The following is a 13769-nucleotide window of genomic DNA, read 5'->3' on the forward strand; positions in this document are numbered from 1 at the left end:
ACAGGACCTGCCCTGAAGCCATGGGGGCTGACCTAGATGCTCAGCATATGGGTGCTAGCCTGGAACCTGGGTCCACAGAAATGGTCCTACAGCCTGGGTCAATGGGAGCTGGTACAGTGCTGGGATGTATTGGGATGGTCCTGAAACCTTGGGTCTCTTAAATATGGGGTTGCAGTAGCCAGCCTGGAGGGTAAGGCCACAGGGAATGGCCTTGTACTGGGGCAGACCTGAAGCCCAGGGCTGTGTGGGCCAACCTGGCTCTCAGCTGGTCTGAAACCTGGAGAGGGCCTGAAGCTGGGACTGCTTGAAGCCTGTATCCACAGGTGCCTGCCTGTGGGAGCCAGCCTGGTACTAAAGGTAGCTCTGAGCCCAGGGCCACTGGGGCCAGCCTGGCCCTAAGACAAGTCTAAAACTTGAATCAATTGGGTCTGGCCTGGTGGTGGGGGTTGAAGGAGCTGGAACCTTGGGCTGCAGAATCCTGCTTAGTACCAGGGTAGGCTTGGAGGCTCAATCCATGGGTACCATCCTGGAGTCTGGGGCTATGGGGGCCTGCCTGGCACTGGGTTTCACTGGGGGGGGGGAGGCCTGGTGTTGGGTTCCGGGGCAAAATCTTATGCTCACTGCCCTCTCCCTCCCCTAAGCAAAGGGTATCTTTCTCCACATTGTGCTGCCTGAGGTTGCAGGCTGGGGGCAGTGATATAGGTCATGTAAAACTGTTCTTTCTACTCTCTTCAATGTGTTTTTTCTGATTTCTCTGCTACATCCAGGTGCGATCATCTCTCACCTGGTTTCCTTAGCTCTTATTAAAGTATTTTTGTGCAAGAATAGTTGTTCAATTAATGTTTCTGTGGGAAGACAAGCACTGGCAAGTCCCATTCTGTCATTTTGCTGACCTCCACCAAGACACAGATTTGATTTTTAAGGAATTAGATTTCTATCCAAATCTTCAACTTCCATGAGATTAAGGATCTCTTTTCCTACCTTCCCCTTCACAATCCTGTACAGTAGAAATGCCATCTCCCACACATCTGAATCTTATTATCATCATTACCATTACCTGAAAAATCCTCTGGGACCAAAGGGACAATTTGACAATTCTTTTTAATAGGTATGCCACAAAAGCTGCACCCCTTCCCATCTACTCATCTCATTAACAATAATTATTTACACAATAATTATTAATACTTTATTTCCAATAAAATACTTTTATATATTTAATAATCACTTACAAAAAATTGTAATGAGTCTCTAGATTCATTTCTTTTCAATAAACTGATGAAGCAAATACAACTTACCAGCTCTACGTTTCCAAGAACTTAAAAAAGAGGGCTTCAGAAGTAGACATTTGTATATCTTGAGAAGCAGTGGCACCTCTTTAGCTTTAGCTCCCATCGATACTGGCTAAGGAGGAAAAGGGAGCTAAAGTCTCTGCTAAAAGGGAATTGCGAGGGTGCTATACACATTTTGCTGCCTATACTGGTAGAACCTGTTTGGCTTGGTCATTTTGTTTGAGGATTTTTCCAAGTTACTTCACTCTTTATAGACAAGAAGAAACATATATCTAATGAATTTTAATTGATTTGGGCTCTGTAAATATCTTCCGCTTTTCTTATCAAATCAAGCTAGAATGCATAAAAATTATCTGTCAAGCTATCAACTGCTGAGAATATGGTTGAGAAAAGATACAGACAGGATAAGTAGAGACCGTCTGTTTTAATCTCTAAAAAGAATGCTCCCTCAGTTTCTTGCCTCCTACATTTAAAAAGATTCTGGCAGCAAACATAGTACTCTGGATATAAGGAGATTTTTTTGGTTTATGTATGTTGTTAAATCAAGTTAAGCCTACAGCTACCTCTTTTATATATTTTAAGTTCAGCCTAAAGGTTTCTCCATATGTAGTAAACTGTAACCTAGCTGGAGACATAAACAGACTGTAGCCACCCTTGTGCCAATGACTGAGTTTTGGCCAATCAAATGTGGCCAACTGTTCAAACCATGTTCAAATAAGCCAAATGCTGAGCTATAACCAATCCAGTTGTTTCTGGATCTCACTTCCATTTTCTGTGCGCCACTTTCCTTTTTCTATCCATAAATCTTCCATCACACAGCTGCACTGGAGCCTCTGAGCCTACTCTGGCTTAGGAGGCTGCCTGATTCACGAATTGTTCTTTGCTCAAACTTTTTTAAATTTAATTCAGCTAAAGTTTTTAACAATATTTTTCATATTAAAAAATAAACTTAAAAAAAATTGCCACACTGTCCTACCTCCCAGTTTTTCAAAGTAAATCAAAGAGCACTTTTATAAAACTACTGAAATTGAAACAGCCTTTGCAAAAATTATAAGTGAGAAAATTGTTAACAGTGAAAAAGTTCTGCTCTAACCAACTCCCATCTTGCCTTTAACCTCCAAATTGCCCTTAGGTATTGCTGGGTTTGGGTCAAGCTAACTTTGGGAGAAATTTAGTTTTTAGTTTAAATGATAACAGTACTTCCCCAAAAGTAAACCATCTTTTAAAGCTAATAAAAGACCACCAGGTTAGGAGACGAGAGGAGCCTGAATTCTCTCAAGGTATAAACATAAATGATTACCAGCCACTGTTCCAGAAGTCACAAGATTTTCAACTTCCCCAGTTACTCCTGCAGATGACATCGCTATTGCAGAACCTAAGATTGGCCTTTTGAGATGTCTTTTCAGGTTTTTGCATTTCTGACTCTCAATGGCTCCACCTGGACCCACCAACCACCTGTGTGCTCCCAACCAGAAGCAGACTTAACACACTAGGACTATCTTCCACACCCCTATGATTACATCCCCAACGAACTGGCTGCACCCATTGCCTTGCCAACCAAACTATCCTTAAAAAGCCCTGGCCTCTAAATTTTGAGGAAGGCTGATTTGTTCAATAATAAAAGTCTCCTGTTCAGCTGGCTCTGCATGAATTAAACTCTTTCTCTATTGCAATTACTCTGTCTTGATAAATTTGCCTCTGGGCAGCAGGCAAAATGAACGCATTGGGTGGTTACAGAATTGCAAAGTGGTAGACTTATGCCTGAATTTTTAGACTCCACAGCCACTTATACATGTAATCTTCTTCTACTTCCCCTTTCCTTCCTTCTGCACCCACTTCAGTCAAATCCTTTCTATAATTCTGCTGAGGAAACATGACATTAATGACTCATTAAGGGTTGAGAATGAGTTACTTCCTTCCACCTCTAAATTTCTATTCTTGGCTTTCTGGGTTGGAATTTTTTTTTAAAGTACATTTCTATACTGAGTCTTCTGTGCCCTAGTTTCCATACACAGGAGAGAGAAACCAAGCTTACTGCTTCTTACTTAATAGTCTGGGTGCTTCGTAGAAAAAAAAAAAAAAAATATATATATATATATATATCTGGCTCAGTGTAAGTATGTGTACCTAGGAAGTCCCTATAACATTTACTGCCCATATCATTCTTTTGTTATTTATGTACCATTAACACATTTAGGTGTCTTCTTGTGCCTATATATTATTTCCTTAGGAAAGTAGGTCAAGGACTATGAGTGCCCTGCTTGGGGTCAGGTTCCAGCTCATGCTGGGGTCCGAAGGGAGTAAGTGGATCAGCAGATAGCTAAAAGAACACTCAGGGGCACAGGCAGGTGAAAGGTAGTTTTACTCAGCAGCTCTCTCATCAGCAGCTCACTCACATTAGCTCTCTCACACTGCTTGCCTTGTCTTGACTGCTTAGTCCAGCAGCTCCCACACATAGCTACGCGGCCAGCTCTCCCTTCAGGGTCAGCAGCTTAAATCTCTCTCTCTCTCTCTCTGGGTGTGAGCAAGCCGAGCTGTGTCCTGGCTCACTCCTGTCCATCTGCAAAGATGGACAGCTCTGGCTCGCTCTCTCCTCTGGGTGCAAGCGCACCCAGACAATGTCAGCAGGGCAATTACACCTTTTACAGACAATAGTGGCTTAGAGCCAAATGATGAGCCTTCTTATGTTATGGCTACATGGCTGTGATAACAAGTGGAGTTATATACCTGCGCTGTAAACTCGCTGAGTCATTCTGGACGTTTGCCTCGGCCTATCCTTGACCCAAGCACAGCCATGTTCTTTACAGTGAATTACAATTATCCATATTTTCCACAATGCCCAACCTCCTTTGTTACTAGTCAGTACTCATAAAAGTTAGATACAAGACATTTATTTTAAAGTATGGTTTGTTCTCTCTGTGTAACTTGCAAATGAAATGATGACTGATATTTGGAAATCTTAAATCTAGCAGAAATGGAACAATTCATTGCAAGGCCATTTAATACTTACTACATTTAGAACTAAATGACTAACAATCCTGTCACTAGGCTAATATTGCATGTCCTCTGATATTTGTGGTATGCATTTTCTATACATACTACAAACTTCCATCCTCATCAACAACACAAGTGGCCCTTTTTGACCCATCTTAATTTCCACATGGCCATTTTGTTATTTTATCCACTTGCCTATAAGGAAAATCAACTTCTCTGTGACGCTACTTAGAGAATTTCAGATTTTGTGAACTTTTCATCATTTTATAAAGAACTGTGCATTTTTAAGTGAAATGTATAAAGACACAAAGCATATACCAAATACTAAGCATAATTCTGGACTTCAACATCTTTCATCCATCCTACCACCCACCCTAAACTGATAAACAGTGTATTCCTCCAATGAGAAATCCCTGAAATGGTAACAGGCACATTTCTTTTATGTCCCTAGACACAATATGGATAAAACTGTAGAGATCGTAACAATATGGATAAATGAGAGACTGTAGAATAAAATGAAAAGAAATCTTTAGTTCACAGAGTTCTTGATAATTAAAACCTTTAGTTCACAGAGTTAACTGATAACTGAAATTAATATTTTAAATATTAATAAGTCAATGATAAAAAGCAAGTGAAGATCATACATCCCTGGAGGATGTTGAGAAAACAACTTGAAAAGGCTACTCTTAAAACTTTGCTACTACAAAATATGCTGTGTGGCAACACTGGCATGGCCTGGCTGCTTGTTAGGAAGGAAATCTCAGGCCCTACCACAGACATCCTGAATCAGGACTAAGTTACCAGCATGCTTATCTCATCACTACCATCTGTCATGCATACACTCTGCATACACATTACAGCTCTCCAACTATTCTGTTAAAGATTAAAGAACTTTTAAATATTTAACAGGTTTTTATATCAGTACCTTTAACAGAAGGGCCCTCCATTCCATTACCTCCAGCTGCGAATTCCGGCCCTAAGACACTCCTAGAAGTCAGAATGGGCCTGGGACTATCTGTTCATTCATTATTTGTTGTTTGATCCTTTCTAGACACTCAGGACACAATAAAAACAAAAACATTTCATAAAAAGAACTAGTTATACATAGGTAAATAAAGAAATCATTAATCTGTAACAGACCCTGTCTCCTAACACAAACACAGTGAGACATTCACCACACATACAAGGGAGGTTCAGAGACTGGGCAGCCAAAATACACTAATGTCCACCTCAAAGGTTGAAATTAACTATTAAAACCACATAAGACTAACCACAAAAACTTATGCACAAATGTTCATAGCATTTATTCATGATAGCCAAAAAGTAGGAACAACCTAAATGTCTACCAACTGATGAATAAAGAAGATGTGGCCGGACGTGGTGGCTCATCCCTGTAATCCCAGCACTTTGGGAGGCGGAGGCGGGTGGATCATGAGGTCAAGAGATCGAGACTATCCTGGCCAACATTGCGAAACCCCATCTCTGCTCAAAACGCAAAAATTAGCTGGGCATGGTGACACGTGCCTGTATTCCCAGCTACTCGCGAGGTTGAGGCAGGAGAATAGCTTGAACCAGGGATGTGGAGGTTGCAGTGAGCCAAGATTGCGCCACCGCACTCCAGCCAGGCGACAGAGCGAAACTCCGTCTCAGGAAAGAAAAAAAAAAAAAAGATGTGTTATTATCCATACAATGGGATTTTCTTCAACCATATAATGAACGAACTATTAAAAAAAAAATACAAAACAGAGTCTTGCTCTGTTGCCCAGGCTGGAGTGCAGTGGCATGATCTCAGCTCACTGCAACCTTTGCCTCCTGGTTCAAGCGATTCTCCTGCCTCAGCCTCCTGAGTAGCTGGGATTACAGGCACATGCCACCATGCATGGCTAATTTTTTTTTGTATTTTTAGTAGAGACGAGGTTTCACCATGTTGGCCAGGCTAGTTGATACATGTTGTAACACGGATGAAGCTTGAAAACATTATCCTAGGTGACAAAAGCCAGATACAAAAGGCCATAGATTATATAATTTCATTTCTAGGAAAGCCCACAATAGCATAATCCATAGAGACAGAAAGTACATTATTGGTTGTCGGGGCTAGGAGAAAATGTAGAGCCTGGGGAATGACTACTAATGGGTATAAGGTTTCTTTCTGGGGACATGTAAATGTTCTAAAATTAGATTCTGGTGATGGCTGTACAACTCTGGCTATACTAAAAACCACTGAATTGTACACTTAAAAATATGAAAGACAGGCCGGGCATGGTGACTCACGCCTGTAATCCCAGCACTTTGGGAGGTCGAGGTGGGCAGATCACGAGGTCAAGAGATCGAGACTATCCTGACCAACATGGTAAAATCTCGTCTCTACCAAAAATACAAAAATTAGCTGGGCATGGTGGTGCACACCTGTAGTCCCAGCTACTCAGGAGGCTGAGGCAGAAGAATCACCTGAGCCAGTGAGGTGGAGGGTGCAGTGAGCCAAGGTCGTACCACTGCACTCTAGTCTGGCAACAGAGCAAGACTCTGTCTCAAACAAAAAAAAAAAAAGAAAAAAAATATGAAAGACAAAGGCAGAGGGAAGGTGTGCAAGCACCGAAGTAACTAGCAAGAACAATGAGAAAACAGCCTGCACAATGGCTGCATTCATCCAAAGACAGACACTGAATTTCTCTACATAATGTCTGGTATTTCCACTATCATTATTCAGTTAAAATTTAACAACTGTGTCTTTAGGAAAAGATATGTCACAGAAACGATTACCACCGACAAGATTTCTCTCCTTGATCAAACTAGGCAGGCTCCTTCTGAACCCTTTTTCAACTGGGCCCTATCCTTGGCACGTCTTCAAGAGTCCAATTTTAGCAGAAATCCCCCATCCTCGATAGCTGACCAAACTCTTCAAGCTGCACCATCCCCCGATGATGTCTGATCACCTTGGCCGGCCTGCCTTCAGCAAGAACCCTGTTAAATCGTTTTAGTCAGAATACTCCCTAATTCTTAATGTTTCCTCTTAGTAATTTTCCATCCACCGACCCCCACTCTGCTCCCTCACCATAAATTCCCACTTTTCCTTAGTGTATTTGGAACTGAGCCCAATCTCTCTCCCATACGGCAAAACTCCATTGCAGAAGTCTCTATAGCCACTGCAATAGTCTCCCTGAGAACATTCTCTTTACTACTGCTTAATACCAAAAAGAAAAATCACTCCCTCCATTTGAACTAATTACTTAACCTGATTTCAAAACAATTCAGGATTGGGGTTTTCCTGTCTTGTTATTGGTATGCTATGAGTAACTGATCCATCTCAGAGTAAGAAATGGCAACTTCCAGGCTGATGGGGGAAAAAAATGCCACATCAATTGGATTTTTCAATTGGATTTTACATTTGCATTTCAGATTTAAGTTTTTTTTTTTAGAAATTTAGGTTTTTCAAGAAATCTTTTCCAATAGATGTTAGAAGAATTATCCCCCTCCATACACAAGCAGAATAGCCAAAAATGTCTCCAGAATTGCCAAATGCCCCCTAGGGCTGGTAAAATCTCACATGATTGAGAACCACTGGAGTAGAGAACTACTCCTCAAAATTCAATGTAACACACTCAGGCTGGGAAGCATATTGACACTTCAAATCTGAAGAAGTAACTACACTAAGGGGAGGCTAATACTGCTGGACACGCTACCAGAAGCCAGGGTGCAAAACTGCCCAAAACTAAAATTTCAAAGTATCCACTGACTCTGGAAATTTCCTGTTCTTGGGAACAGAGTAAAAATACCCGAATACATAAACACACAGATAAGTAGGAAAAAAAAAAATGGCAGCCATCACAAAGCTTCATCTAGATCTGCACTGTCCAACAGAGCTTCCCGAGATGATGAAAATGTTCTATACTGTGCTGCCCAATTCCTGTGGCCACTAACCACATACGCAGCTCTTGAAATGTGGTTACTGCAACTAACAAACGGAATTTTTTACTTTCTTAATGTTCATTAAATTTCAGTTGCCACAAGTGAATCGTGAACTGGACAACACAGATCTAGACCTCGCTATCGTTCGTCTTATTGCTGTTATTGGTAGAAGTTTAAGTTTCCCTTTTCATCAGGCAATTTTTTTAGTATCATCTTCCCAGGGTAGAAAGATCAATTCTGTTAAACCTGAGGGTGGGGGAAATAAAAGACCAATGCCTGCCCCTGACCACACCGAGGCCAATCCTCTGAAGGACAAGTACACTGGCCTCTTGTTTGGCTATGTGTTCCACTTCTGTGTTCTTATTTCATTTTTGTATCATCTGAGTATTCAGCTAAATCCAGAATGTGCTGCTGGCCTTCTACGAAAAACATCCACATATAAGGAGACAAGCTGTTTGGGAAAGACAGAATTGGTAAAAGGGAGAATTATTTCATTCATTTATTTGGTTTAATTAACTGTCTCCCAGGTAGAATGTAATATCCATGAAACAGGACACTTTTCTGTCTTTTTACCACTGCATCCTCAGGACCTGGAACAAAGGCCCATACAAAGTAAGTGTTAAATATTTGAGGAGCTAATAAATAATAAGAACAAGAATAGTACTTATGTGCCAGGAACCATAGTTTTATAAATATATTAACTTCTTTAAACCTCACTATAACCGCATATGATATGCACCATTAGCCTCACTATGAGGCATGTTTTATTATCTCATTACAGATGAGGATACTGAGAGATGAAGGGGTTAAATAATGTTCCCAAGATCACCCAGATGGTAAGTGACAAAACCGAAATCTGAATCCTCCCACATATATATGGAGCTTATTCCGTTACTTAAGCTTTTGTAAGATACTAATGAATTATCTAAGGATTTCAGTATCAGAGCTACCGAGCTACTTTGCATCCTGCCCCTTATCCCCAATTGTTATATCAGGAAAAGCTCGGTGTAGATACAAAACATCTACAATGAAATATGATTACAAGATACATAATAGCAGAGAGAATGCAACATAATGCAGAAGAGCACAAACAATTCAGCCCAGGAGCAAGTGAACATATGTACCTATGAGGGCCACACATTTGTTAAAAGTAAAACCGTCCAAGGCTCTGAACATTTCAGCCCCTGACAAAGGGTAACAGGCATCCCAGGGAGGGATGTGTAAAGGAAAGGCTTGTGTAAAACCATGAGGATGTATGATATGGATGGAAAGTTGCGCTGGAGCTATGGAAATTTAGGGAGTTGTGAAAGGTAAATGGAAAAGCAAACCAGAGACTGCATATGCTTCTTAATGTCACGCCCGGTTTCAAACGCTTCTTTTAGAACACTACTCCACTGTAAGGCAGGTCCAACAAGGGATTCAGCCCAATATGATTCTACAAAATGGGTGAATGACACCTGGGCCTGAACTGAGTGTCCCAAATTTCCCTCAGCCCAACTAACACATCCCCAAGGCCAGATGAAAACTGGTCCCATTGGAGAAAGATTCAATTGGATAGAAAATGATATTCATTATATCTGATGCTTTATCAGACTGAAGTAAGAGGCAGCTCCAACAGCAAGTCAATTTCTTGGTTTTTCTTTACTATTCCCACAGGTATATGGACAACTTTAACTTCCTGTAATTCTAACCATTTCCCAGAGCTGTAAGACTACATTTTCCCATCTCTTTGCCTATTGTCTCCCACGAGTACACTTCCTTTACCTAATCCTTAACAGGAGCTATTACCCAAAGCTTAGTATCTGGTCTCACATTTACTTTCCTTATATTCTTTAACTCAAATTTAACCATGAAACCTTTACTTCTAACCTCAGCACAACTCAATTTCTGTAACTATGTTATCCACATGCCCTACTATTTGAAAAGTGGATAGTATGAAGTGAAATGTGTACTAACTGTAAAAAAAAAACTCCAGATTTTTATAACTCTTTATTAATTATGATAGTGTTGAACTTATATTAACATTGAAAAACATACTGAAATGATAGTATTTGGAATATAGTCGGTTAAATATATGATTGAAATTTATTTCACTGTTACTTTTTACTTTTTAATGTGGTATCTAGTAAATGTTGAATTATATACATGGCTCATATTTCCTCTACAGACTATCTCTACTAAGCCTGTCCCTCAAATGCAACAGGTTTAAAATGGGTCCAGCACTAACAAGCTCCATGACATCTCTGTGCCTCAGTTTTGTCATCTATAAAATGGAAATGCTAATGGTAATAGAGGATGATAACAGTAAGAGCTAACTCTAATTGTCACAATATCCCTGTGAGGCTATCATTCTCATTTTATAGATAAGCAGATAGAGGCATAGAGAAATTAAGTGACCAACCAAAAGTTACATAGTTAATAAATAGTGGAGTCCAGATTTCAGCCCAGGCAGTCAGCTCCAGGGTCCTGCTTTTAACTACTGTCTCTCATGATATTCACCCTCAGAAATGTAACAAAAACTCAATGGGCTAATATAGGTAAAACATTTCAAACTGTTCCTAGCACACACTAAACTCTCCTTTGTGTTTAACTAATATCACCCTTACCCCCGTGCCCAACCTACTTCCCAATTTCCACACAGGTAACAACCTTTCTCCTCACTTCCCAGACCAAAACTTCAGGATCATCTTTTAACATTTCTCCCTTTTTCATCCCCTAAATCTAGTCGGTCCTCTCTACTCTTCCTTAAATGTTTTTAATGCAGCTACTCCTCTAGTCCCACTGCCACCTTACCCCAGCCCTTCAGCCCCTCACACTGGATGAATTAACAAGAACATAAATAGTGCTCATGTGCCAGGCAGGCTTCAAATCTATTAATTCATTTAAACCTTACTATAACCTTGTCTGGTCTCCAGGGCTTCCCCATCTGGGTCCTACCAGGGTCTACATTTTTTCAGCGGAACATTCTTCCTGGATTACCAATTTTATCCTGTGATAGGAATTTTAAAGGAATATGGGTTCTTCACACTTGTGCCTATTAAGATGATTTAAATATGAGAGAGAAGAGATGATGGGTGTTCCATGAGGGAGAGAAAAAATTTACAAGGATCAGAAAATTTAAAATTCTAGCCCCATCAAAAATCCCCCATAGAATCAAGTCTTCTCTGCAGCCAAACACAAGAGCATCACGAAGCCCCAGCCTCCCTATTGAACCTTACCTCCACTTCCCAACAAAAACTCTCCAGAGCAGTCAAACAAGTTTCGTCAATGTTCCTGGAGTAAAAAAATAGTAATTTTTATTCCCAACACTTATCCACGCAGTTCCCCTCTGACTCTGAAATCTGAAAACCTCCATAAACCCTCCCAAAACGCCCAGGCGAAACTAATCTCTCTAAATTGCAATAAAACTTCTGTCTTACGCCACTCACTGTGGACCACAAAGACATATTCACCACTTGGCAAATGTCACAACCCCAACACAAACCATGAACTACCAGAAGGCAAGCAGTAAGTCCCACATTTTTCACCACCATATCTAGCACAAGTCTCTACATAGAATACGCACCATGTGGCAAATGTTAATAAATAAATGAGTAAATAAATGGACAATGTAACAGAAATTATCTGTAAATACCTCAAGTAAGCCAACCTTATTTCTCTAACCATGAAATACCTTAAGGTAACAGAAGCGAAACTGAGTCTGAGTTTCAAGGCAGTGGTTTCACCGCACATTCAAATTCATGATCTGTCGTCTTTGTTCATCAGAACAATCTCGTGAAGTACATACTATTATACCCTTAAGTCAACTGAGGTTCGAATAAGTAAAGTGACTCTCCTCAAGATCACACAGCTAGTAAGTGGCAAAGCTGGGATGAGAGACCAGGCCAGGAGTCCAGTGCTCTTTCCACTGTTCTAATTCATCTTTTAAATCTCCTTCCCCTCCTTACCATCTATAGAGTTAAATAAAAGGAGAGAGGAATCGGTAAACAATTCATGATAACAATAACAGATGTGGTAAATTAATGACTTCCAAAGAACATTTGCCTGAAATAGCTCGTTTTTTTTTTTTCTTTGATTCATCTAGGGCAAGTAACGTTTTGGGAGACACTGCATTTAAACCTTATTATTCCATTGGACTGTGCAATAACATTTCCATCTAAACTTAAAACCAGTGCCTTTCCAGACTCCAAAGGTGGGCCCTTCCCTGCTACACACTTACAAAGGAACATAAGGCTCTTTCTCATCACAGAGAAATTAAGGAACTAAGCAACATTATGAGGACACAGCACTTTACAAAGTCAACTGGCAGTCGTTACTAAACGTTATAAAGGACTGGTCCCATACCTGACTGTCACCAGGAATGGAGTCTTTCAAACTCCTACTTGTTAAACATTCCGATTTAACACAGAGACACAAAGAACCTCAGTTCAGGGCAGTCTCAACTCATGAATGACCACATTGTTGGGTACTCTCCCTTCACACTGAAACTCAGAAATGGAAAGACAGGGAGATGGACCCAAACCTGGGCCAACCGCACTGGCAGAGCCAAGAAAAACCAAGAACGCGTCGAAGGCGCCCGCCTCCGCCTCCTCTGCAGATCTTCAGGCCACTCCAAGGGATGCAGGAAGCTCCTGTTTCTGCAGCCGCAGGTTTCAGCACCCGGAGGTTTCAGCGGGCGCCAGCTCACGTTTGAAGGATTTTCCTGGGGGTCTTACCTGAGCGGAGGCGCTGGGGAGGGGGCGCGTTCTTCCCACGAACGGTGGCTCGGTCCGCACGCTGCGCCAAGCTAGGGCGAGACCCCCACCCTGCGCCGCGCCCCTCTGCCTCGCAACCACCCACGGCCCCAGCCAGGAGGCGCCGCGGCCCCGGAACCCACCTCCGCGCTCCTGGAAGGATGCGGAGGAGGCGGGAGAGAGGCGGCGGCTCCGGAACGAGCTGCTCCCACAGCCCCTCCGCTCCTCGCCGTCTCGCCTTCCTTCCCAGCTTACCCAGTTCTGCGCGTTATTGCTCAGCTTGACTTTCTTGCACAGGCTCCCGGGGATCTCCATGACCGCAGAACGCGCTGAGGAGCCGGCGTTCTCTGCGCCGGGAGGGTAGCAGGAGGAGGGCAGGCCAGCGAGCGGGGCGGGGCTGGAGGGCGGGGCCTCCTCGCGTCGGGGCGGGCGCGCGCTGACTTGCGCACGCGCCCGTGCTCGTGGCCTGGGTTGCGCGGCGCATGCGGCGCGCCTCGGAAATGTGTCCGGGGCAGAGGTCTGTGGGGAAGGGCGAAACGCCGGGATAGAACCGGAGGTAGGAGCGGGGGGCGGAGCTTCAGCGCTCGCGCGGGCGCGAGCGCGCACGGCGCTCCTCCTTCCGGATACCGATGAAGGGGCGGGGCCTGGAATGCAGTCGTGGAACCTCACGTGCCTCTGCGGCACCGAGCCTAGCTCTGAGCTATCGCAGATCTCTAAGAGCGAGTACCAGCCGCCGGGAGAGAGGCAAGGGGAGTGCGCGGCTCGCCGCGCGCGGCACTCCCTCAGCAGAGGCTGATTGGGAGGACGCTGATGCGGCCTCCTGCACCTCTGGCTACTCCTCCACAGA

The 13769-nt window shown here is 42.7% G+C and overlaps 1 protein-coding gene across 3 annotated transcripts in view; it reads right to left on the reverse strand.

Moving 5' to 3' along the window:
* The window catches only part of PAPSS1 (3'-phosphoadenosine 5'-phosphosulfate synthase 1), a 114061-nt gene extending 100574 nt beyond the window's left edge, over positions 1–13487 (reverse strand). The window contains exons 1-2 of one of the 3 annotated variants that reach the window (XM_054486656.2): positions 13178–13302; positions 11408–11462 (exon numbers count right to left, since the gene is read on the reverse strand). Coding sequence is in view for 1 of the 3 variants with exons in the window: in XM_054486655.2 (XP_054342630.1) it covers positions 13178–13237 (60 nt within the window). In the remaining 2 variants the exon portion in view is untranslated. Of the gene's footprint in view, positions 1–11407; positions 11463–12904; positions 13101–13177 lie in introns of those variants that run through there. The other 2 variants (XM_054486655.2, XM_054486657.2) reach the window with 2 other exon arrangements.
* Positions 13488–13769: the final 282 nt, after the last annotated feature.

The sequence above is a fragment of the Pongo pygmaeus genome, chromosome 3, assembly GCF_028885625.2.
Source record: "Pongo pygmaeus isolate AG05252 chromosome 3, NHGRI_mPonPyg2-v2.0_pri, whole genome shotgun sequence".
Taxonomy (NCBI): Eukaryota; Metazoa; Chordata; class Mammalia; order Primates; family Hominidae; genus Pongo; species Pongo pygmaeus.